This window comes from Mesoplodon bidens (genome assembly GCF_964165515.1).
Source record: "Mesoplodon bidens genome assembly, chromosome: 7".
Taxonomy (NCBI): Eukaryota; Metazoa; Chordata; class Mammalia; order Artiodactyla; family Ziphiidae; genus Mesoplodon; species Mesoplodon bidens.
The window spans coordinates 29,265,987-29,289,612 of NC_138164.1; the positions used below are offsets into that span (position 1 = coordinate 29,265,987).

Genomic DNA, 23,626 nt, shown 5'->3' on the forward strand with positions numbered 1-23,626 from the left:
GAAGAAGAAAGACAAGATGATGAATTCTAGTAAACTTATCTTGATGTGATAGTTCTAATTACTGTGAAAAGAACCTTTAGATAAAATTCTATAACCATGCAAGAATTTTTAGGCTTTCTGGCTAGGTAAAGAGTCATTTTAAATACCACTTCAAGCCTCCAACTGTGGTTAAAAAAACTTTAAATATTTGGATAATAATTATTAAGATCTCCTACTATAACCATAAGTGACATTAAATATTTTATATATTATATAAATATATTACAATTATTCTTAAACACAAGTGAGTTAGATATCCCCATTTTATAAGTGAAGAACATTTTAAAGAGGTAATTTTTCAAGCACCTAAAGCATATCTACAAAAATTAATCATATACTAAGGCTTCCTCAAAAAAAAAAAAAAACTGACCAAAAATAATATCTTTGGTGAGATAAACATGACAGTGAAAAGTCACTAGACAAAACACGATGATTACATTTCACTGACCAACTGTCAAATCTTGGTACAAAACAAAGATGCTCATTGATGAGTTACAGGAACAGGAAATTATAAAGTCAAGGTTTTCCTAATTCTCCAAACTAAGTAATTTACTTCTATAGCATCCTATAATTGTGTTTAATCATAATTTAGTGTAAATGCTTATTTGTATAGTGTAAGTAATTACTTAATTTTCATCTCCATGAGGGCGGGAACTACTCACTTATAAATTCCCAGGGCTTAGATCAATACCTTGCATATAGAAGCAATCAAACAAATATTCTTGTTCCTTTTTACAAATTAGAAGACTAAAGCTAAGAAAGCTACATTTCCTTCCCAGGACCCATACCAGGTAAGTTATAAGACTCAGTTTTGAATCTATGTTTTCTGATTATAGTTCTTTTCACCACAAGATACCATTACTAGTGGTATCTAAATTATAAGTAATACACACCTGCTGGTTAATAACTTCCAAATGTGAGTCTTTCAAATGTGTCTTTAACCATTCTGTAGCTTGGGAAGAAGGGTCTACAAGAAATGGGCAAACTCGACTCTAATTTAAAAAAAAAAAGATTATAAGCTTTCATTAAAAGAAAATAATTTCTTAAAAATTATTAATCAAATTATGAGTGAGTTTTTCTCTCAGGGTTTAGAGAACACAAATATACAACTACAATGAGGAAATAAGGGTACAGTTTTTAGAGGCACCAGAGGTTACATTAATCAATTTTACCAGGAATTAGTACTAGGTAATTAAATTTAACCACAGTAAAGTGAATATCGTCTTATTTACTACACAATAACACAGAAAATGTATATTAACAATACAGTAAGCAGGAGTTCTAGTCCTAAGTTGATGCCATTTGTACCTCTCTTTTTGATTTTAAAATACACAGCCAAGTCATTCCCTAACTTTAGATATTCTTTGGTTGAGTAAACCATAGAGGCCTTTCAAGAGAAGTACGAGCTAATCATAAAAGTATCGCTGAAATAATTAGCAATAAAATTATTTATATTTCAAGACTAATTTCTCTAAAGTACTACATAGTTAATATTACAAAAGGAGTATCCTAGAAGAGAAAATTACATAAGTTGATAGGTTAAGCTCTAACAAACTAGGAACTAAACTCATTACAGAACGCCTTGCACTAATTAAACTCTGAAACAAACAGAAAATTAGAAACCTGGCATTGTGCCCTATACATACAATGACATTTAGCAAATGAAAGGAAGCCATTTATACATCTGATCAATTTAAATATATGTAAATAAATTTAAATAAATATGATAAATTTTAAACCATCTAATAGTCATTGTTACCTAGTAAATTAGATTTAAATAACAGCTGACCTTATTTTTCTTAAATTTTCACATTTATTTGAAAAATGTAATGCAGTTGTGTGCTATAGGGATAAAATAATACATGAAAGCCACAGTGAAGTGAAGACTTAGAACTGGGGTAGATCTAATAAGAACATGGATGTTACCTTAGTGGCATACCAAGAGGGAGAGGGATGGTGGGAATCACATGCCCTGGGGATTAACAGCATTTTATCAGAAATGCTGTTTAAAATTGCCAGCACATGGTGATAATAAAGAGCTGACTGACTTTTAAACATTTTTATTATTGTTTTAAAATTCTCTCTAGACAATGAGGCCTCTTTTTACCTGCACCCAGAATGGACCGCTCCCACCACAGCTCCACAGTGTTACCCCACTGTATGATCTTCCCCCAGCATCTATTTCTGGAGGCATCCAGAAATAGCAAAATAATATGGCTAGTAAATAGCTTCTCAAGTATTACCAAAGTATTACACCTAGGTTTTAGATCTCATTTTATGCTAGCATTCAATAGCAATCATTCCACAAGTAAACTAGATTTTGCCTAACCACAAAAATAATTATTTTAAATTTTAAAAAAGTTCTTACCCATGATTTCATACCAATGATCTGATGCAGTTAAAAAGAGAATAAGATAATGTTTCAAAAAAATCATGTTTTTAGCACAGAAGATATGCTTAAGAATTTCAAAGAATACTTACAAGTTTGTGTTCATCTTATTTATACTTCTCCAGAGATTTAGAGAAGACCTCTGAGGTATATTTTAGGTCTGTGTTCCATGATTAAATGTGGTAAAATTCTACATTTAACAAATTATAGTATATCCAAAAATAGTGAGCTTTCATTCATTCATGCTATTCATTCATCTACCATATGTTGACTAATGTTTATAATAAGACAACACGAGAGATACAAAAATTAATAAGATACATTCCCTTACCCTCATTGGCCACACATCTAATAACGAAGCAAAAAACCGAAAATTTTTTCAATCAAAGAGGACACAAAATTCTATAGGTGGATTACAGGCAGAGTTATAAGAAGCTGCTAGGAAGCAATTCAAGTCAAACTAGGTAAAAAAAAAAAAAAAGGATTTGGCCAGGGAAAGAAGTAGAAAAAACAAATTAGGCCAAAACAACAGCCTGATTGAGAGAAGAATGAAAAGCCTGGGAGTATTTGGAAAACTACCAGTAGTTTGGCATAGTTGGAATAAAAAGTATAGACAAAGATGATGCATATAAAATGGCAGGAGTAATCAGAGGTCTTTCTGATCATGAAGAGCATTTTATGCGATGTTTAAGGATAATGAAATTTTTATACTGCAGGTAATGGGTAGTCACTGAAATATATTAATCAAGGAACTGTGATGATCAGATTAACATTTTAGGAGGATCACTCCAAAATAAAGGAACTGATACAGGGGCAGGGGACCAATTGCTATAATAATGTATTTATCCAGGTACAACATGATGAAGGCCTAACTGAAGCCACTGGCAGTAGATGTGGTTAGAAGAGAATAAATTCATGACACATTTGAGAAGTAGATTTGACAAGACTTGATGAATAACTAACTGAATGTAAAATTAAAGAGACATAGTAAGAATGAGTTGCAGATTTGCAGTTTGCATTTCTGGACCAAGATTGTGACATCTCCAGTGTTAAGAAATAAAAGAGAAGCAGGTTACAGGGAGTGGGTGAGGAAGAGAAACAATTATTAAAGTACATAGCTACCTTTGCCTAGCATGCATGCCCCACTCAATGCATTTCTCATGGGATTATCAATCATCTAGCACTGCACACAAGGGATGAGCAGGTGACCCAAACTAACCAATCAGAATATTTTTGGGGGAGTAACAAATACTGGAAAGGAAGGAAAGAGATATCTTTAGCCTGAGAACATAAATTGTGATAATGGTAAACCTGGAGTCACCAATGTCTATACTTAACACAGGGTAGCAAGAATAAACCCATCTCTTAAGATGGAGAGAGAGAAAGAGAGATGTCCTGGTAACACCACTCGAATCCTGAAGCTAGTCCCAATCTTTTGAACATCTCAGTTATTTAAAAGCATAAGTTGCTTAAAAAAAAAAAAAGTACTAAAGTTGGCCACTAAAAGATTCTTGACTAAAAGTTTTTTAAAAAAAATGATTAAAGACAGAGCTTGAGCTACCTACAAAGCTCCAAGTAACAAAATCTAACAGGAAATTAGAACTATAGAGCTCAAAACAGAGGTCAAAGGCTAGAGACACATGATATCTATTGGCAAAAAAAAAATGATTAGGTAGTGGACATTTTTGAAAGAGATTATTTTTTTTCTTCCAGTTTTACTGATATAATTGACACACAACACTGTGTAAGTTAAGGTGTATAGCATAATGATCTGACTTACATACATCATGAAATGATTATCACAGTAAGTTTAGGGAAAATCCATCATCTCATACAGGTACAAAATTAGAGAAATAGAAAAAAAAATTTTTCCTTGTCATGAGAATTCTTAGGATTTGCTCTCTAAGCAACTTTCATATATAACGTACAGCAGTGTTAATTATATTTATCATGTTGTACATAACATCCCTAGTGCTTATTTATCTTATAACTGGAAGTTTGCACTTTTTGACTTTCATATAATAAAAGACTATTTTTAAAACATCTATAAAACTCTATAATTTTATTTTTAATTTTAATAACCACAAATGGGATAAGAGTAGAAACATTTTGTAAATAAAACTAAAGCTCATCTTTTGATAAGATAGGAGAATTATATTAACAGGAATAACATAAAATAAATAAGTTAAAACATACACAGAAACACACACACATATCTTTGAGAGGCAGCTTTACAGCATAGACTGGCTAGATGGCAGTGTTTGAATCTTGGCTCTACCTCTTGACAGCTCTGTGACCCTGAACAAGAAACTTAATCCTTTTGTGTCTCAACTTCCTTATCTACAAAAAGGGATAATACATGTACCTACTAAATAGGGTTGATTTGAAAATTAAATGAGTTAAGTGTTTAAGTGCTTTACTTGTATTAATTCTTAAATAATAATATATGAAGAACATAGTAAGTACATGTAAGTGTTGATTATTATTATGCACTTGGGATTTAATGAAAAAATGTTTTCCCTATGCAATTTACCTTTACAATTTTATATTCTTTAGACTAATAGAAAATTAGTTTGCCTTTCCTCAGCATACACTAAATGGCAGGAAGGGAAAAAAAAATCTCAGAAATTGAGTGGTGTAAAGAAAACTAATTTGACACTGAACTGTCCATAAACAATAAAAAAAAATACCTAGTACATCTTCACAAGAAAAATTTATAATACTGTGAAATTTAAACCAAGAAAAATTTACAACACTGTGAAATTTAAATTAATCATATTTTTCAATCTTCTTTCTGGATGCTTTCTCTCACACCTCTCCATAGTGTCTAATAGTCTCACACGCTCCATTTATCCCCTGAGTTCCACAATATTACAAAGATCGTACAATTATCTTCCAAAAAAGGACACGTTTGAGAGTAAAGAAAAAATTATTAATAATCACATCAGGAGAACAGGTGTAAATCACAGTCCAAGCAATCCAGGACACCATGGCCAAGATTTTCCCCTGCTCCTCAAGGACATAGGTCATATGAGCTTTCTGTGGCAGATAATTATTTGACTATTTCCTCACCCAGATAACACATGTGCTTCAATAGTTAGCTTAAACCAAATATGAGAATTCCAAGCATCTTTTGTTGTAAGACAAGGAATAATTTTGGACATAAAAGGCTATCCTTAGCACCAATAAGGGATTGAGCGACTATAGAGCTCGAATCTGGGAAATCCCACACTGAATCTCTGAAAAGCTTTATTGTAGTTAATGAGGAGACATGCTATATCTCTGAATCAAAAATACATTTAATTCATCACACCTAGTCATTTTTTTTCTCAGGGAAGACTCCCAGAAACCCAATTTGTACATATTTAGACATCTAACTTCATATCACATGGTAATGTTAATGGGTAGATGTTATAGACTTGTTGTATCCAACCACACCCGCAACTACAACAGTTTATTCTAAATCTAGCCCACCTTAGAATTAAGATAAAATGTTAACCATAATGGAAAATTCATTTCCACAAAATGACTAATTACTCTAACAAATTTTTCGAAATGGTTTTGTTTTGTCATATAAATGCATATAAGTGTCTGTAAGAAACTTGGCAATATTAAATACAAAGTATACTAAGCTTGTCATTAAAATTAATTGCAAAGACAATATCCCCCAAATTCATCATGAAAGACAATTTAGTTCAGAATACAAAAGTAAATATTTTCAATTACTATTATCAGTAAAAAATAAAAATTATTGTGATATATTTTTTCTAAAAGCCTCTGATTTCTTATGGAATAAAAATGAAAAATCTTAAACTAGTATTTTTTTTTAAATCTGCTAACAATTGCTTTCTTGGAGTACTGAAAATGGAGTGACTATGAAACCTTGGGAAAGGAATAACAAATATGATAGAAAGTACTAGGTTGTAATGAATTTATTTACATACACATTTAGAGTTCCAGATTTGTAATTCTAGAGTGAAAAATAATGACAAAAATGTTTAAAAATAAATTAAAGTTTAAGCCAAATCAAATTAAAAGAAGGCAAAATTGTGTAATCTTTGTTCAACGACTTCTATGCTAGTAAGACACCAATGTATAGAGTCAAAGCATAGTCAGCTGATTAACAGGTCAAATTAAACAGAATAAATTATCTAGGAATGAACAGGGACCACAATTCATACTCACAATATGAATCTTATAATAATATAGCCTACACTGCCTAAGGAGAAGCATTTAATGTTTATATTTTCTTTGAGATGTGGAGTTATGGGATAAAGAAATGGTGTGTGGACAGAGAGAAAAGTTGTAGAGAAGAAAGAAAACACTGGTAATATAGAGTATAAACTGTTGAGGTAAAAAGAACAGAAAAAACAAAACATATTTTCAAGGGGGAAACGTTATCTTCCAAATCCTGTATCAGAAAGGTAAACTAAAGTAATGGTAAAAAAAAATCAAACTTCATACAAAGAAATGATTTGCTTGTATACAAGATTTTGAATTTGGTTTTCACACTGACTGCTAATTAAGGTATAATTGTTTCAACTTTAAATAATTACTTTTTGGAAACATATACTATGTAAAAGAACAATTTTCCAAAATATGCACATGGTTATCTTTAACTTATAACCCAAAACTTATCCATCTTCACTTTCCATAACTTTGTAAAACAAAATGAAATAAAAGTATAAGATTTTTATTTTTAAAATATACTCTAGATGAAAGAACTATATAACCAAATGAATCAAGTATCCCTAAAACATTTCGATTATTATCAGGAAGTTCAATTAAAAATATTTTGCCATCAAAATGATACCATTTTTATTTATACTTTTATATTAAGGTAAAAAATAAATTACACTGAAAATTTTAGAGATGCTACCTGAATCACAAATGGATTTTTATTAGCAAAATATTTTTACTTTTACTTAACTAAGACTAACTGTGAAAGCCTACGGATTTAAAGAAGTTTCTTCATGGAGCAAGCTTCAAAAGAAACATTTCTAATGAGAAAATTAAAGTAGATTAATTACCTGTAAGATAACAAGAGCATTTTCTATGGAAAGGTCATCTGATGGTAGGCCTTCACTTTTCCAAATTAATTGTTCACTTTCAGTACAAAGAAATCTCCTCAGATCAAATTCTGAAAAATTAAAGATATCAATAATACTTTACTACAATAATCTTATGCTTGATGAAAGGGAATAAAACTATTTATAATATACTCAAACAACAGTCCCATGATCATTCTTAATACGCAATCCCTCCTTCTGCATTTAGAATCAGAAACTAAAGAGAAAAAAAGTTTTAAAAAGTGCGAAGGAATGAAACTCAAATTATATTTCTTCTATCAAATGAATGTACCACAACTATAATAATTTGCGAAAACCACAAAATTCACAAAGAATTTTGGAACTCCTACATCTCATCTTACCATATGAAATTAGTGTAAAAATTAATAAAATGTTTAACTGCATTCATACAACATCAAAATAACTCAGTGGTGTCAGTTTCAAAAAGAGATTTTATGGGTAGAAGAGTCATTATACTAAAGCAATTCTCAGAACATTTGTAGAATTTAGCACATCTAAAGTAGTTATGGTATCCTTTAACTTACAGAAAATTTTCATTTAAAAAAAAAGTAAAATGACAAAAATCAAAAGATGCGCTTTTTAGTATATTGAAATTTCAAATTTATGAATAACTAAATACAAACTTTCAAGACCAGCTGACTTGGTCCATTCTACCAAACAGGTTTTTCTCAGACCCTCAGGAGCAGCAGAAAGATATGTAATGAATGCAGCAGCTAGCTGAGCTCTTTTAGGAAGAGTAGCTAATTCCTCTGTTATCTCTTTAACCTGGAAAAAAAAGGAGAGAGAGAGCAACATATGGATATGTTCTAAGATAGAAAAAAATATTGATAGCTTCACAAATTGAAATTTTGACTATAGAAAAAATCATTTATTGGTTTAAAGTAATAACATGTCTGAACAAAATTGTCAAAATGTAAAAATACCAAGACCTCAGACCTTGCTGTGATATTAAAACAATGTATAAAATCCCAACATATCTGTAAAGAAGAATATATTTTGTCACTGAAATCTCCTAATAATTCTAATAAATACTGTGAATTAGCATCACTTTGTAAAACATGATTTAGATACACAGAGTATGAGCAAAGATAAAAAACAAAAATTAAGCATGGACTCTTTAATTAGAAGCATAGTGTGGCTAATGCATAAGCCTGAGCAGAAAGAGTACCAAAATAGGAATAATGAAAAGAGAAACACAGAATTGACTGGAAGGAGGAAGATTTGAAAGTCTTCCCATGCCATGCAAAGTAGCTTCAGTTTTAACCTGCAGTAATAATGAGCCACTGAACGTGTTTAAACAGAGCAATGAGTGATGTAATGAGACTGGGTTTTAGAAAGATAATTCAGCTGACAAATAAGAATCATCTAATTAAAGGGTCAGATAGGAGAAAGACAAGTCAGGAGAATTCAGGTGTAAAAAGAAAAAGGAGAGCATTAAGGATGGAAGACAAATATGAAGGATATTTGCAAAGGGATACAAATTAATAGAAGGAGTCTAAGATAATCCACATATTTTTAGTTTTGATGCCTATAAGAAAGATGCCTTATGAGACACAGGAAATAAAAGAGATTTCATATGAGAAAATAAAATAAGTTAATTTAGACATGTATTTGAGTTCCAGAGACAGCTGGATACCAATATCTAAGGTGTAGTTACAAATATGAATTTAAAAGTCAGCAGATTAGAAACATAGCTCTGGTCAGCATCATCATTTGGGTGACATTCTTAAGAATGGATGAGAATTCCTAGAATATTTGCAGAGAAAGGAGCTGAGGAAGAGAATACTGAGGGGGCAATTGACATTATTGGATAAGCAGATGAGGAGGATCCAGCAAAGGCAGGAATCTAACTGCTTAAAAAAAAAAAATCAAAACAGATGAACAAAAACAAGAGACGACACTTTAACAAGGTTGAAATAAGAGAGAATTTCAAACACAAATAAATAGCTGACAGTGTCAAATCTGAAGAGGACTGTCTCGGTAAAGGTAAGTCCAAAAAAGGCTCAAAACAGTACTAAATTTTCCACATCTCATTTGTACCACTACCTTTTCCTAACTAAAAGAGGATTAGGATGCTTTGCCTAAAATCCATTCATATAAAGATATTTTGCTTAAAGATTAATTCACGGCAGAGCTTCAAGATGGCAAAGGAGTAAGATGTGGAGATCACCTTCCTCCCCACAAATACATCAGAAATACATCTACATGTGGAACAACTCCTACAGAACACCTACTGAATGCTGGTAGAAGACCTCAGACTTCCTAAAAGGCAAAAAACTCCCCATGTACCTGGGTAGGGCAAAAGAAAAAAGAAAAAACAGAGACAAAAGAATACGGATGGACCTGCACCTCTGGAAGGGAGATGTGAAGGAGGAAAAATTTCCACGCACTAGGAAGCCCCTTCACTGGTGGAGACAGGGGGTGGCGGGGGGGAAGCTTCCGAGTCATGGAGGAGAGCGCAGCAATAGGGATGCAGAGGGCAAAGTGGAGAGATTCCCACACAGAGGATCAGTGCTGACCAGCACTCACCAGCCTGAGAGGCTTGTCTGCTCACCCACAGGGACAGGTGGGGGCTGGGAGTGCAGGCTCAGGTTTCAGAGGTCAGATCCCAGGGAGAGGACTTGGGATGGCTGTGTGAACACAGCCTGCAGGGGGCTAGTGCACCTCAGCTACCCGGAAGGGAGTTCGGGAAAATGTCTGGAACGCCAAAGAGGCAAGACACCATTGTTTCGAGGTGTGCAAGGAGAGGGGATTCAGAGCACCATGTAAATGAGCTCCATAGACAGGCGCAAGCCGTGGCTATCAGCGCAGACACCAGAGATAGGCATGAGACACTAAGGCTGCTGCTGCAGCCGCCAAAAAGCCTGTGTGCAAGCACAGGTCACTATCCACAACTCCCCTCCCGGAGGTCTGTGCAGCCCACCACTGCCAGGGTCCTGTGATTTAGGAACAACTTCCCAAGGAGAACACATGGCGTGCCTCAGGCTGTTGCAACATCATGCTGACCTCTGCCGCTGCAGGCTCAACCCACATTCCGTACCGCTCCCTCCGCCTGGCTTGAGTGAGCCAGAGACCCCTAATAAACTGCTGCTTTAATCCTGTCCTGTCTGGGCAGGAAACAGATGCCCTCAGGGGACCTACAAGCAGAGGCAGGGCCAAATCCAAAGCTGAACCCCAGGAGCTGGGAGAAAAAAGAAGAAAAAGAGAAATCTCTCCATGAAGCCTCAGGAGCAGCAGGTTAAAACCCCACAATCAACTTGATGTATCCTGAATCTTTGGAATACCTAAATATACAATGAAACATCCCAAAACTGAGGCAGTGGACTTTGGGAGTAACTGCAGACATGGGGTTTGCTTTCTGCATCTAATTTGTTTCTGGTTTTAAGTTTATCTTAGTTTAGTATTTAGAGCTTATTATCACTGGCAGATTTATTTACTGATTTGGTTGAATTCTTGCTTTTTTTATATACATATAAATATTTTTCCTTTTTCTCCTTTTGTGACGGTGTATGGATATGCTTCTTTGTGTACTTTTGTCTGTATAGCTTTGCTTTTATCATTTGTCTTAGGGTTCTGTGTGGCTGGTTTTTTTTTAGTATAGTTTTTAGTGCTTGTTATCATTGGTGGATTTGTTTATTGGATTGGTTGCTCTCTCTTTTTTTTATTACTTTTTTATTTTTTTGTTTTAAATAATATTTTTTATTTTTTAATTTAATTTTTTCTTTCTTCATTTATTTCTTTTTCTCACTTTTCTTCTGAGCTGTGTGGGTGACAGAGTCTTGCTGTTCCAGCCATATGTCAACCCTGAGCCTGTGAGGTGGGAGAGCTGAGTTCAGGACGTTGGTCCACCAGAGACTTTCCAACCCCACACGTAATATCAAACAGCAAAAGCTCTCTCAGAGATCTCCATCTCAACACGAAGACCGAGCTCCACTCAACGACCAGCAAGCTACAGTGCTGGACACCCTATGCCAAACAACTAGCAAGAGAGGAACACAACCCCACGCGTTAGCAGAGAGGCAGCCTAAAATCATAATAAGGTCACAGACAACCCAAAACACACCAACAGACATGGTCCTGCCCAGCAGAAACACAAGATCCAGCCTCATCCACCAAAATACAGGCACTAGTCCCCTCCCCCAGGAAACCTACACAACCCACTGAACCAATCTTAGCTACTGGAGGCAGACACCAAAAACAACGGGAACTAGGAAGCTGCAGACTGTGAAAAGGAGACCCCAAACACAGTAAGTTTAGCAAAATGAGAAGACAGAGAAATACAGAGCAGATGAAGAAGCAATGTAAAAACCCACCTGACAAAACAAATGAAGAGGAAATAGTCAGTCTCCCGGAAAAAGAATTCAGAGTAATGATAGTAAAGATGATCCAAAACCTTGGAAATAGAATGGAAAAAAATACAAGAAATGTTTAACAAGGACCTAGAAGAACTAAACAGCAAACAAACAATGACGAACAATGCAATAAACGAAATTAAAAATTCTATAGAAGGAATCAATAGCAGAATAACTGAGGCAGAAGAATGGATAAGTGACCTGAAAGTAAAAACAGTGAAAATAACTGTTGCAGAGGAGAATAAAGAAAAAAGAATGAAAAGAATTGAAGACAGTCTCAGAGACCTCTGGGACAACATTAAATGCACCAACATTTGAATTATAGGGGTCCCAGAAGAAGAAAAGCAAAAGATAGGGACTGAGAAAATATTTGAAGAGATTATAGTTGAAAACTTCCCTAATATCAGAAAGCAAATAGTCAATCAACTCCAGGAAGAACAGAGAGTCCCATACAGGATAAATGCAAGGAAAAATAGGCCACGACACATATTAATCAAACTATTAAAAATGAAATACAAATACAAAATATTAAAAGCAGCAAGGGAAAAGCAACAAATAACATACAAGGGAATCCCCATAAGGTTAACAGCTGATCTTTCAGCAGAAACTCTGCAAACCAGAAGGGAGTGGGAGGACATATTTAAAGTGATGAGAGAAAAACCTACAACCAAGATGACTCTACCCAGAAAGGATATCATTCAGATTCAACGGAGAAATTAAAACCTTTACAGACAAGCAAAAGCTAAGAGCATTCAGAACCATCAAACCAGTTTTACAACAAATCCTAAAGGAACTTCTCTAGGCAGGAAACACAAGAGAAGGAAAAGACCTACAATAACCCAAAACAATTAAGAAAATGGTAATAGGAACACACAAATTGATAACTACCTTAAATGTAAATGGATTAAATGCTCCAACCAAAACACATAGATGCCTGAATGGGTACAAAAACAAGATCCATATATATGCAGTCTACAATAGACCAACTTCAGACCTAGGGACACATACAAACTGAAAGTGAGGGGATGGAAAAAGATATTCCATGCAAATGCAAATCAGAAGGAAGCTGGAGTAGCAATTCTCATATCAGACAAAATAGACTTTAAAGACTATTACAAGAGACATAGAAGTACACTACATAATGATCAAGGGATCAATCCAAGAAGAAGATATAACAATTGTAAATATTTATGCACCCAACATAGGAGCACCTCAATACTTAAGGCAAATACTAACAGCCATAAACAGAGAAACTGACAGTAACACAATCATAGTACGGGATTTTAACATCCCACTTTCACCAATAGATAGATCATCTAAAATGAAAATAAGGAAACACAAGCTTTAAATGATACCTTAAACAAGATGGACTTAATTGATATTTAAAGGACATTCCATCCAAAAACAACAGAATACTCTTTCTTCTCAAGTGCTAATGGAATATTCTCCAGGATAGATCATACCTTGGGTCACAAATAACGCCTTGGTAAATTTAAGAAAATTGAAATCGTATCAAGTATCTTTTCCGACCACAATGCTATGAAACTAGATATCAATTACAGGAAAATATCTGTAAAAAATACAAACACATGAAGGCTAAACAATACACTACTAAATAACCAAGAGATCACTGAAGAAATCAAAGAAAAAAACCTAGAAACAAGTGACAATGAAAACACTACGACCCAAAATCTAGGGGATGCAGCAAAAGCAGTTCTAAGAGGGAGGTTTATAGCAATATAATCCTACCTCAAGAAACAAGAAATATCTCAAATGAACAACATAAGCTTACACCTTAAGCAATTAGGGAAAGAACAAAAAAATCCCAAAGTTAGCAGAAGGAAAGAAATCATAAATATCAGATTAGAAATAAATGAAAAATAAATGGAGAAAAAAGCTAAGATCAATAAAACTAAAAGCTGGTTCTTTGAGAAGATAAACAAAATTCATAAACCACTAGTCAGCGTCATCAAGAATAAAAGGGAGAAGACTCAAATCAATAGAATTAGAAATGAAAAAGAAGAAGTAACAACTGACACTGCAGAAAAAAAAAGGATCATGAGAAATTACTACAAGCAACTATATGCAAATAATATGGACAATCTGGAAGAAATGAACAAATTCTTAGAAAAGGACAACCTCCCGAGATGGAACCAGGAAGAAATAGAAAATAGAAACAGGACAATCACAAGCACTGGAATTGAAACTGTGATTAAAAATCTTCCATCAGGGCTTCCCTGGTGGCCCAGTGGTTGAGAGTCTGCCTGCCGATGCAGGGGACACGGGTTCATGCCCTGGTCTGGGAAGATCCAACATGCTGTGGAGTGGCTGGGCCCTTGAGCCATGGCCACTGAGCCTGCACATCCGGAGCCCATGCTCCACAATGGGAGAGGCCACAATAGTGAGAGGCCCACATACCTCAAAAAAAAAAAAAAAAAAAATCTTCCAACAAACAAAAGCTCAGGACCCAATGGATTCACAGCCAAATTCTATCCAATATTTAGAGAAGAGTTAACACCTATCCTTCTGAAACTCTTTCAAAATATAGTAGAGGGAGGAACTCTCCTAAACTCATCGTACGAGGCCACCATCATCCTGATAACAAAACCAAAGATGTCACCAAAAAAGAAAATTACAGACCAATATCACTGATGAACATAAATGCAAAAATCCTCAACAAATTACTAGCAAACAGAATCCAGCAGCACATTAAAAGGATCATACACCATGATCAAGTGGGGTTTATCCCAGGAATGCAAGGATTCTTCAATATATGCAAATCAATCAATGTGATAAAGCATATTAACGAACTGAAGGAGAAAAAACAAATGATCATCTCAATAGATGCATAAAAAGCTTTTGACAAAATTCAACACCCACTTATGATAAAAACTCTACAAAACATAGGTATAGAGGGAAATTACCTCAACATAATAAAGGCCATATATGACAAACCCACAGCCAACATCATTCTCAATGGTGAAAAACTGAAACCATTTCCACTAAGATCAGGAACTAGACAAGGTTGCCCACTCTCACCACTATTATTCAACATAGTTTTGGAAGTTTTAGCCACAGCAATCAGAAAAGAAAAAGAAATAAAACAAATCCAAATCAGAAAAGAAGAAGTAAAACTGTCATTGTTTGCAGATGACATGATACTATTCATAGAGAATTACAATGATGCTACCAGAAAACTACTAGAGCTAATCAATGAATGTGGCAAAAGTAGCAGGATACAAAATTAATGCACAGAAATCTCAGCATTCCTATACACTAATGATGAAAAATCTGAAAGAGAAATTAAGGAAACACTCCCATTAATCATTGCAACAAAAAGAATAAAATACCTAGGAATAAACCTACCTAAGGAGACAAAAGACCTGTATGGAGAAAACTATAAGACACTGATGAAAGAAATTAAAGATGATACAAATAGATGGAGAGATATACCATGTGCTTGGATTGGAAGAATCAACTTTGTGAAAATGACTATACAACCTAAAGCAATCTACAGTTTCAGTGCAATCCCTATCAAACTACCAATGGCATTTTTCACAGAACTAAAGCAAAAAATTTCACAATTTGTATGGAAACACAAAATACCCCAAATAGCCAAAGCAATCTTGAGAACGAAAAACGGAGCTAGAGGAATCAGGCTCCCTGACTTCAGACTATACTACAAAGCCACAGTAATCAAGACAGAATGGTACTGGCACAAAAACAGAAATATAGATCAATGGAACAGGATAGAAAGCACAGAGATCAACCCATGCACATATGGTCACCTTGTTTTTGATAAAGGAGGCAAGAATATACAATGGTGAAAAGTCTACAAAAAGAACTACAATACGACCCAGCAATCCCACTACTGGGCATATATCCTGAGAAAACCATAATTCAAAAAGAGACATGTACCACAATGTTCATTGCAGCACTATTTACAATAGACAGGACATGTAAGCAACCTAAGTGTCCATCAACAGATGAATGGATACAGAAGATGTGGCACATATATACAATGGAATATTCTTCAGGCATAAAAAGAAATGAAACTGAGTTATTTGTAATGGGGTAGATGGACATAGATACTGTCATACGGAATGAAGTAAGTCAGAAAGAGAAAAACAAATACCGTATGCTAACACACATATATGGAATCTAAAGAAAATGGTTCTGAAGAACCTAGCGGCAGGACAGGAATAAAGACGCAGACATAGAGAATGGACTTGAGGACACAGGGAGGGGGAAGAGTAAGCTGGGATGAAGTGAGAGAGTGGCATGGACAATACCCTACCAAATGTAAAACAGATAGCTAGTGGGAAGCAGTCACATAGCACAGGGAGATCAGCTCGGTGCTTTGTGTCCACCTACCTAGAGGGATGGGATAGGAAGGGTGGGAGGGAGCTGCAAGCAGGAGGAGACATGGGGATATATGTTTATGTATAGCTGATTCACTTTGTTGTACAGCAGAAACTAACTCACCAGTGTAAAGCAATTATACTCCAATAAAGATGTTAAAAAAAAGATTAATTCACCTCATGGCCATTAATATCTAGATAATTTATCCTAAGCCAGGGCTGAAATTTAATGGATATTTTTTCCTTTTCATTTTGTTAACAAATATATTATCTTATACATTTCCTGTGTTTTAAGCAATGTCTCTTTATGACCTCTCTTTCAAACAAACCTGTGCATTCCATCTCTTGTGTTCTCTATCAAGCTGATTAATCAAGACTTCTGCAGCTTTAATTGTTTCTTGTGCTTTTCTTACTTCAGCTTCAAGTTTGGCAGCTTCTGAAGTTCTGCTCTGAAATCTATGAAAACATTCAAATTTAATTAAAGACAACTGGATTTAAGATAGATTTAATTAAATTATGCTTATATAGTAGTGAACTTTTATACAATAATTTAATTAACTATAATATTGATAATATTTGCATATAAAATATCATTAATGTAAGAGACACAATACCAATGCATACATTTAAAGGGGAACATTCTCACAGGGCCTTGATGTCCTACCTACTACATTATGTATAAACTTATTAATATGACATTCAAAGGCCCAGTCATAATATTGATCTATCTTTTCAGTTTTATTTCATTTTACTCAGTTCAGTAAAACTATATGTCAACATCTGAAGAATTTTATATTCTCAGAAAATGCCCTATCTTTTATCTGCTGTGCCCTTCAACAGGATGTTCCATTTGCCTAGAATACTTTTCCAGCTCCTTCCTTATCCCTACCTCACCCCTCACTCCAACTCCCTCAAATATATACCTGTCAAAAATATAAATAAAATCTTAAAACTCACCTGATATATTCAGCCCATTATATACGTTCTCTCCCTATGTGCCCATTTGCCAAAGTTTAAAACTTTTAAATTATTTTCCTTAAAAATACTTGTACATATATGTTATTTTATTAAATATAATAGTAATATTCCTATTACTTAGTCCTTTGACAAATATGTAAGTGCCTTGAAAATGCCCAGGATTCTGCCAATTCTCAGAACAGTTCAAAATAAGTATTACAATTCTCATTTTATAAATATGGAGACTTAAGTCCAAACAGATTATTGCACAGGTCTTCCCTATAGTAAGCAGAGGACCTAAAATTCATATATGGGTGTGTCTGATATTAAGTTCCAGGCATTTTACAGTACTTTTATTGCCTCTCTAAGTGCTCTATTCCTCCCTTCCCTACACATAAGACTCTAGGAGTCACTTGTCCAAAATGGTAGCCACATATGGCTGTCTAATTTTAAATTAATTAAAACTAAATAAAATTAAAAATTCAATTCCTCAGTCACATTATCCACAAGGTCCTCAGTCATATTACTCAGAAGGTTTTCATAATAATCCTTCCAAAATAGTGGTAGTATAGTGTAGTGACTAAGAAAAGGAACTTTATGGAGTCAGACAAATACAAGATCTAATGCTTGCTTAGTCATTTACTAACTGCTCAACTTAGGCAAATAAATCTTTCCAATCTTTAGCTTCCTAATCTGCAAAATGTAAGAATATCCACCTCTCAGTGTTGTTTTAAGTATTAAAAATGATGAATATGTAAAGTGCCCAGGACAACACCTGACACATGCAAATGACTAACAAATGGAGTCAAACATCGGTATCATAAACTAACCACTCAATAAATATTTGACAATTATCTGAGTATTATTAAGCACTGATTCTGAGTATGTAACACTGAAAAGAATATATTATTTTCCTTATACTTCTCTAATTATACCAGGAAGGAAATTATGTGATTTCATTTCTGTATGTCTAACATAAAAAACATTCAGGAATATGAAAAACATTGAATTTATGGGTTTGAAGATTTTTTTGTTTTTTTCTCTATAAATAAATATATATAAATGTAAACAGATAACTGTTTCCTAACTCTATATAGAAAAAAAATTCATAGTTTTCAGTTTGATGAATTTTTTCTTGATGCAATAATTTGTATTTCTTTCATTAAGAAAGAAAAGGATACATAACACACCACTTAAAGAAAAGATATGTTTATAGAAAAGTTTTAGTCTCATAAAACTGAAAGCAAGTGATAACATATGCTATATTTAATGACACAATCTCCAGTTTTCCAATCTTCACAATTCTTAAAGGAAAATGCTTCCACATTTATAATAATTCCCATACCAATATTTTCTATCCTATATTAAAAAGCAATCACAGGAACACAGAGGTACATGAAAGGTTTTGAGATTAATCACATTCATAAATGCTTCTTAAATTTGAGAATAATATTTGCATGAAGGAATATTTTTAATGCCCAAAAGGGCAAAAAGATAAAAATTTTTTAACATGATCATATACCTCTGGAAAGATTATGGAATAGGTGGTCCTATAGAATCATCTGAAATAAAGCAGTCTAAAATCTTGAAGTCAAAATAATAAAGAAATGGGAATACCAAATGTAAACACTCCCAGCATTAACACATTACATTCAATTCTTCCTGTTCAATTTTCCAATGCTTGGGAATACAGAAACTTAAAATATTTTTGTTCTTATTAAATTTTTTTAAAAAAGAAGACATTCTATATTATTTTACATCCTTCCCCTTTTTAGAGTGAGATACCAAAAAATTAAGACAGTGATTATAACTAAGATTTTCAAAATTTAAGTATTAGTTGAGGTATGTTTTCAAATATTCAAAACACATTTCAAAACTTAACTTACTTTTCTTTGAGTTCTGACACTTTTTGACCAACAGAATTAAGAAGCTCCTCTAGTTTCCTTTTCCTGTCTTCAGTTTTCCGCAAATTTCTAAAATATAATTCAATTTTATAAGTCATTCTACTTTAGTTATCAACAAAAAGCCACAACAGCACCTTAAAATGTAATTGTGCAGTAAATAAATTACAATGAAAACTATCAATAATTCAGTAGTTATAATACCTTCACTTAGAATTTGATTTGAAAAGCCATGCTATAATTAAAAGTGTATTCTCTGACCTAACCATACCACTTCCAGGAATCTATATTTTAAAACACTTGTGCCCATAGATTTCTAGATAAAAATGGAAGGCTAAAAGTATTTACTCATCTTCTATCCCTTCTAAAATTCTACTAAAATGAAACCAAGGGAATAAATTAAAACATACACGCACAAGAATAGAGACAATGAAAGAGAAAAGTACTACAAAGGAGTAATTTTAATAAAATTTTGAAAGGTGATAACTGACATACCAAAATGCAAAAGGCAAAAGTTAAATGACTGCAGGAAAATAGGTGAAAAGAAGTATTCAAAAATATTCAGGAAAGGTAGACAACAGGTACCTCTGAAGAAAATAATAGAGCTAATTACAGAAGATTGTTTAATAATTGATAATATAACGTTTGACCTCAGATTCCCTCCTTCATTGAGAGCAGACTATCCTCTACATACATCCCTGAAAGTCAAACCTCATGCCCCTTACCCACCCCCAACCACCCCTACTCAATCCCTAGGCAGAAGATATTAGGATTCTTCTAGAGAAATGACTGACTTACCCCTCTCAAAAATACCCACAAATATTGAGAGGCTGTCATCAAATGGCCAGTCCACACTGCCATGCACTGCGTGGCATTTGTGCATTGCACAAATCAACTTGAGTTTTTGTCTAAACACAGATTGCAAGGTCTCATTCCCCAGCATATCTGATTCAATAAGCCTTGATGGAGATAAAAAATTTGCTCTTTTAACAATTTCCCAGGTAACATTGATGCTGCTGGTTCAGGGACCACATTTTGAGAACTACTATAATAGAATAAGCCCTTCAAAATCATGAGATTAATCTATTTCTAGTCTAGTATTTTAAACCCACCCCAATTATGATCACATATAATAGTATAACACAGATAATTTTAGACATGCAAATCTCAAAATATTTTTCATCCCATATAACCTTGCTTAAGAAGCTACTATGGAGGATGTGCTCCAGAAAAATGAGGGACTAAACTAAGAAAGAGAAAGACAAAGACCCAGAATAAGAGAATATGATCAGAAAAGAGACAAATATAACCCCAGAATAATGGTGAAAAGCAATCTCACGACAACTTAAGCTGTAGACTGCAGGCCTAGGGAAGAACTAACCCACCTTGAAACAGGAGGACAAAAGGCTCTAAGTAGGAGAGTACTAAGAAAAAATTAAATAGAACACAGAGATTCCAAATACGTTTTAGGGTCTGACAAAAAGACTGTGGATAATATGTGATACATAAACAGAAAAAAAATAATCAATTGAAAAAATAAGGCAATTATTAAGCATAACAAAAGGTATACAAGAAAGGAAATATACTCATAAAACATGATATGTCTAAGCTGTAAAAAAATATTTATATAATCAAAATATATAATCATATTTAATATGATTTAACACAAACATTTCATGTAATTATATTGAAAAAAATAAGAAACTTAGGCAGCTAAAAATCTCCTTGTGTAGAGTAAGAAGTAATAGATAATTTCAAAAGCTGAATGATCATGAATATAACATATCTCTTAATCTGCATTTAGAACAAATGAGATAAAATATAATACTTAGTAACAATAGCAAATTAAAAGTTTAAGCCCCAAAAGTAAATCGTTAAATTTTCCCCACACCTGCCAGATAATGTTTTGGAAATAATATACTAAAAGTTTCCTAAAACTTAGAGAAAAAAGTATAAAAGCTCTGAATTTCTAAAATCTACTTTTTGTACTTTGACAGTATTCCTTCACAAAATTTTGAATCTTTCTAAAGGAACTTCTACCAACTTATCTTTCCAACAACTTAACAGAGGAGGAAAAAAGTGAGTTGATTTTGCTATACGTCTTTTAATTGCTCTTTTTTGTTCTGTTTAACTTTTAATTTATTGTTTTTCTTTTTCTTTAATGATGTAGAGTTAATTTACAATATTGTGTTAGTTTCAGGTGTACAGCATAGTGATCCAGTGTTTTTTTTGCAGATTATATTCCATTGTAGATTATAAAATATTGAATAAAATTCCCTGTGTTATATAGCAAAACCTTGTTGCTTATCTATTTTATGTATAATAGTTTATGTCTTTTAATAATACACGCCTAATCTATCCCTCACTCTCTCTCTCCTTTGGTAACCATAAATTTGTATTATATGTCTGTAAGTCTGCTTCTGTTTTGTATACAGATTCATTTTGTGTATCTTCTTTATCCATTCATCTGTCGATGGACATTTAGGTTGCTTCCATGTCTTGGCTATTGTAAACAGTGCTGCAATGAACATTGGGGTGCATGTACCTTTTCAAATTATGGTTTTCTCCAGATATATGCCTAGGAGTGGGATTGTAAGATCATATGGTAGTTCTACTTTTAGTTTTTTTAGGAACCTCCATACTGTTTTCCACAGTGGCTGCACCAGTTTACATTCTCACCAACAGTTTAGGAGGGTTCCCTTTCTCCACACCCTCTCCGGCATTTATTATTTGTGGACTTTTTGATGATAGCCATTCTGACTTGTGTGAGGTGATACCTCATTGGGGTTTTGATTTGCATTTCTCTAATAATTAGTGATGATGAGCATCTTTTCATGTGTCCGTTGGCCAATTGTATGTCTTCTTTGGAGAAATGTCTATTTAGGCCTTCTGCCCATTTTTGATTGGGTTGTTTATTTTTTTGTTAATGAGTTGTATGAATTGTTTGCATATTTACCCCTTGTCAGTCACACTGCTTGCAAATATTTTTTTTTCCCATTCTGTAGGTTTTCTTTTCATTTTGTTAATGGTTTCCTTTGCTGTGCAAAAGCTTTTAAGTTTGATTAGGTGCCATTTGTTTATTTTTGCTTTTATTTCTTTTGCCTTACGTGACTGATCCAAGAAAATATTGCTATGATTTATGTCAGAAAATGTTTTTGCCTATGTTCTCTTCTAGGAGTTTTATGGTGTCATGTCTTATATTTAGGTCTTTAAACTATTTTGAGTTTATTTTTGTATATGGTGTGAGGGAGTGCTCTAATTTCATTGATTTACATGTAGCTGTCCAGCTTTCCCAACACCACTTGTTAAGGAAACTGTCTTTTCTCCATTGTATATTCTTGCCTCCTTTGTCATAGACCATGGGTGCATGGGATTATTTCTGGGCTGTATATTCTGTTCCATTGATCTATATGTCTGTTTTTGTGCCAATACTACACTGTTTTGATTACTGTAGCTTTGTAGTATAGTCTGAAGTCTGGAAGGGGTATGCCTCCAACTTTGTTCTTTTTCCTCAGGATTGCTTTGGCAATTCTGGGTCTTTTGGGGTTCCATATAAATTTTAGGATTATTTGTTCTAGTTCTGTGAAAAATGTCATGAGTATTTTGATAGATATTGCATTAAATCTGTATATTACTTTTGGTAGTATAGCCATTTTAACAATATTAATTCCTCCAATCCAAGAGCATGGGATATCTTTTTGTCTCTTTGAATCATCCTCAATTTACTTTATACCAATGTTTTACAGCCTTCAGCATATACATCTTTCACCTCCTCAGTTAAGTTTATTCCTAGGTATTTTACTTTTTTTGACACGATTTTAAACAGGATTTTTTTTCTTTTTTTGCTTTCTCTTTCTGATATTTAATTGTTAGTGTAAAGAAACACGACAAATTTCCATGTATTAATCTTGTATCCTGCTACCTTTCTGAACTCATTTATTAGTTCTAATAGTTTTTGTGTGGAGACTTTGGGGTTCTCTTTATAGAGTATCATGTCATCTGAAGTAGTGACAGTTTTCAATCTTTCCTTCCAATTTGTAACCCTTTTACTTCTTTTTCTTGCCCGACTGCTGTAGTTAGGTCTTCCACTACAATGTTGAACAGAACTGGTGAGAGTGGATATCCTTGTCTTGTTCTTGAATTTACCGGGAAGCCTTTCAGCTTTTCACCATTGAGTATTATGTTGGCTATGGGTCTGTCACAAATGGCTTTTATTATGTTCGTATATGTTCCCTATATACCCATTTTGGTGAGAGTTTTTATCATGAATGGATATTGAACTTTGTCAAATGCTTTTTCTGCAACTATTGAGATCATGATGTGGTTTCTGTCTTTGCTTTTGTTAATGTGGTGTATCACACTGATTGATTCACATATTTTGAACCATCCTTGTGATCCTGGAGTGAACCCAACTTTATCATGGTGTATGATCCTTTTCATGTATTATTGGATTCAATTTGCTAATATTTTGCTGAAGATTTTGATGTCTAAATTCATCAAAGATATTGGCCTGTAAATTTCTTTTTTTTGTAGTGTC

General features: G+C 33.6%; 1 protein-coding gene across 1 annotated transcript in view; it reads right to left on the reverse strand.

Annotated features, from left to right (window-relative positions):
* DYNC2H1 (dynein cytoplasmic 2 heavy chain 1) overlaps positions 1 to 23,626 on the reverse strand; it is a 376,698-nt gene that overhangs the window by 228,659 nt on the left and 124,413 nt on the right. Inside the window, exons 60-64 of the mRNA XM_081241450.1 lie at positions 19,075 to 19,161; positions 16,561 to 16,687; positions 8,142 to 8,283; positions 7,459 to 7,568; positions 933 to 1,031 (exon numbers count right to left, since the gene is read on the reverse strand). Coding sequence (XP_081097576.1) covers positions 933 to 1,031; positions 7,459 to 7,568; positions 8,142 to 8,283; positions 16,561 to 16,687; positions 19,075 to 19,161 — 565 coding nt within the window. The remainder of the gene's footprint in view (positions 1 to 932; positions 1,032 to 7,458; positions 7,569 to 8,141; positions 8,284 to 16,560; positions 16,688 to 19,074; positions 19,162 to 23,626) is intronic.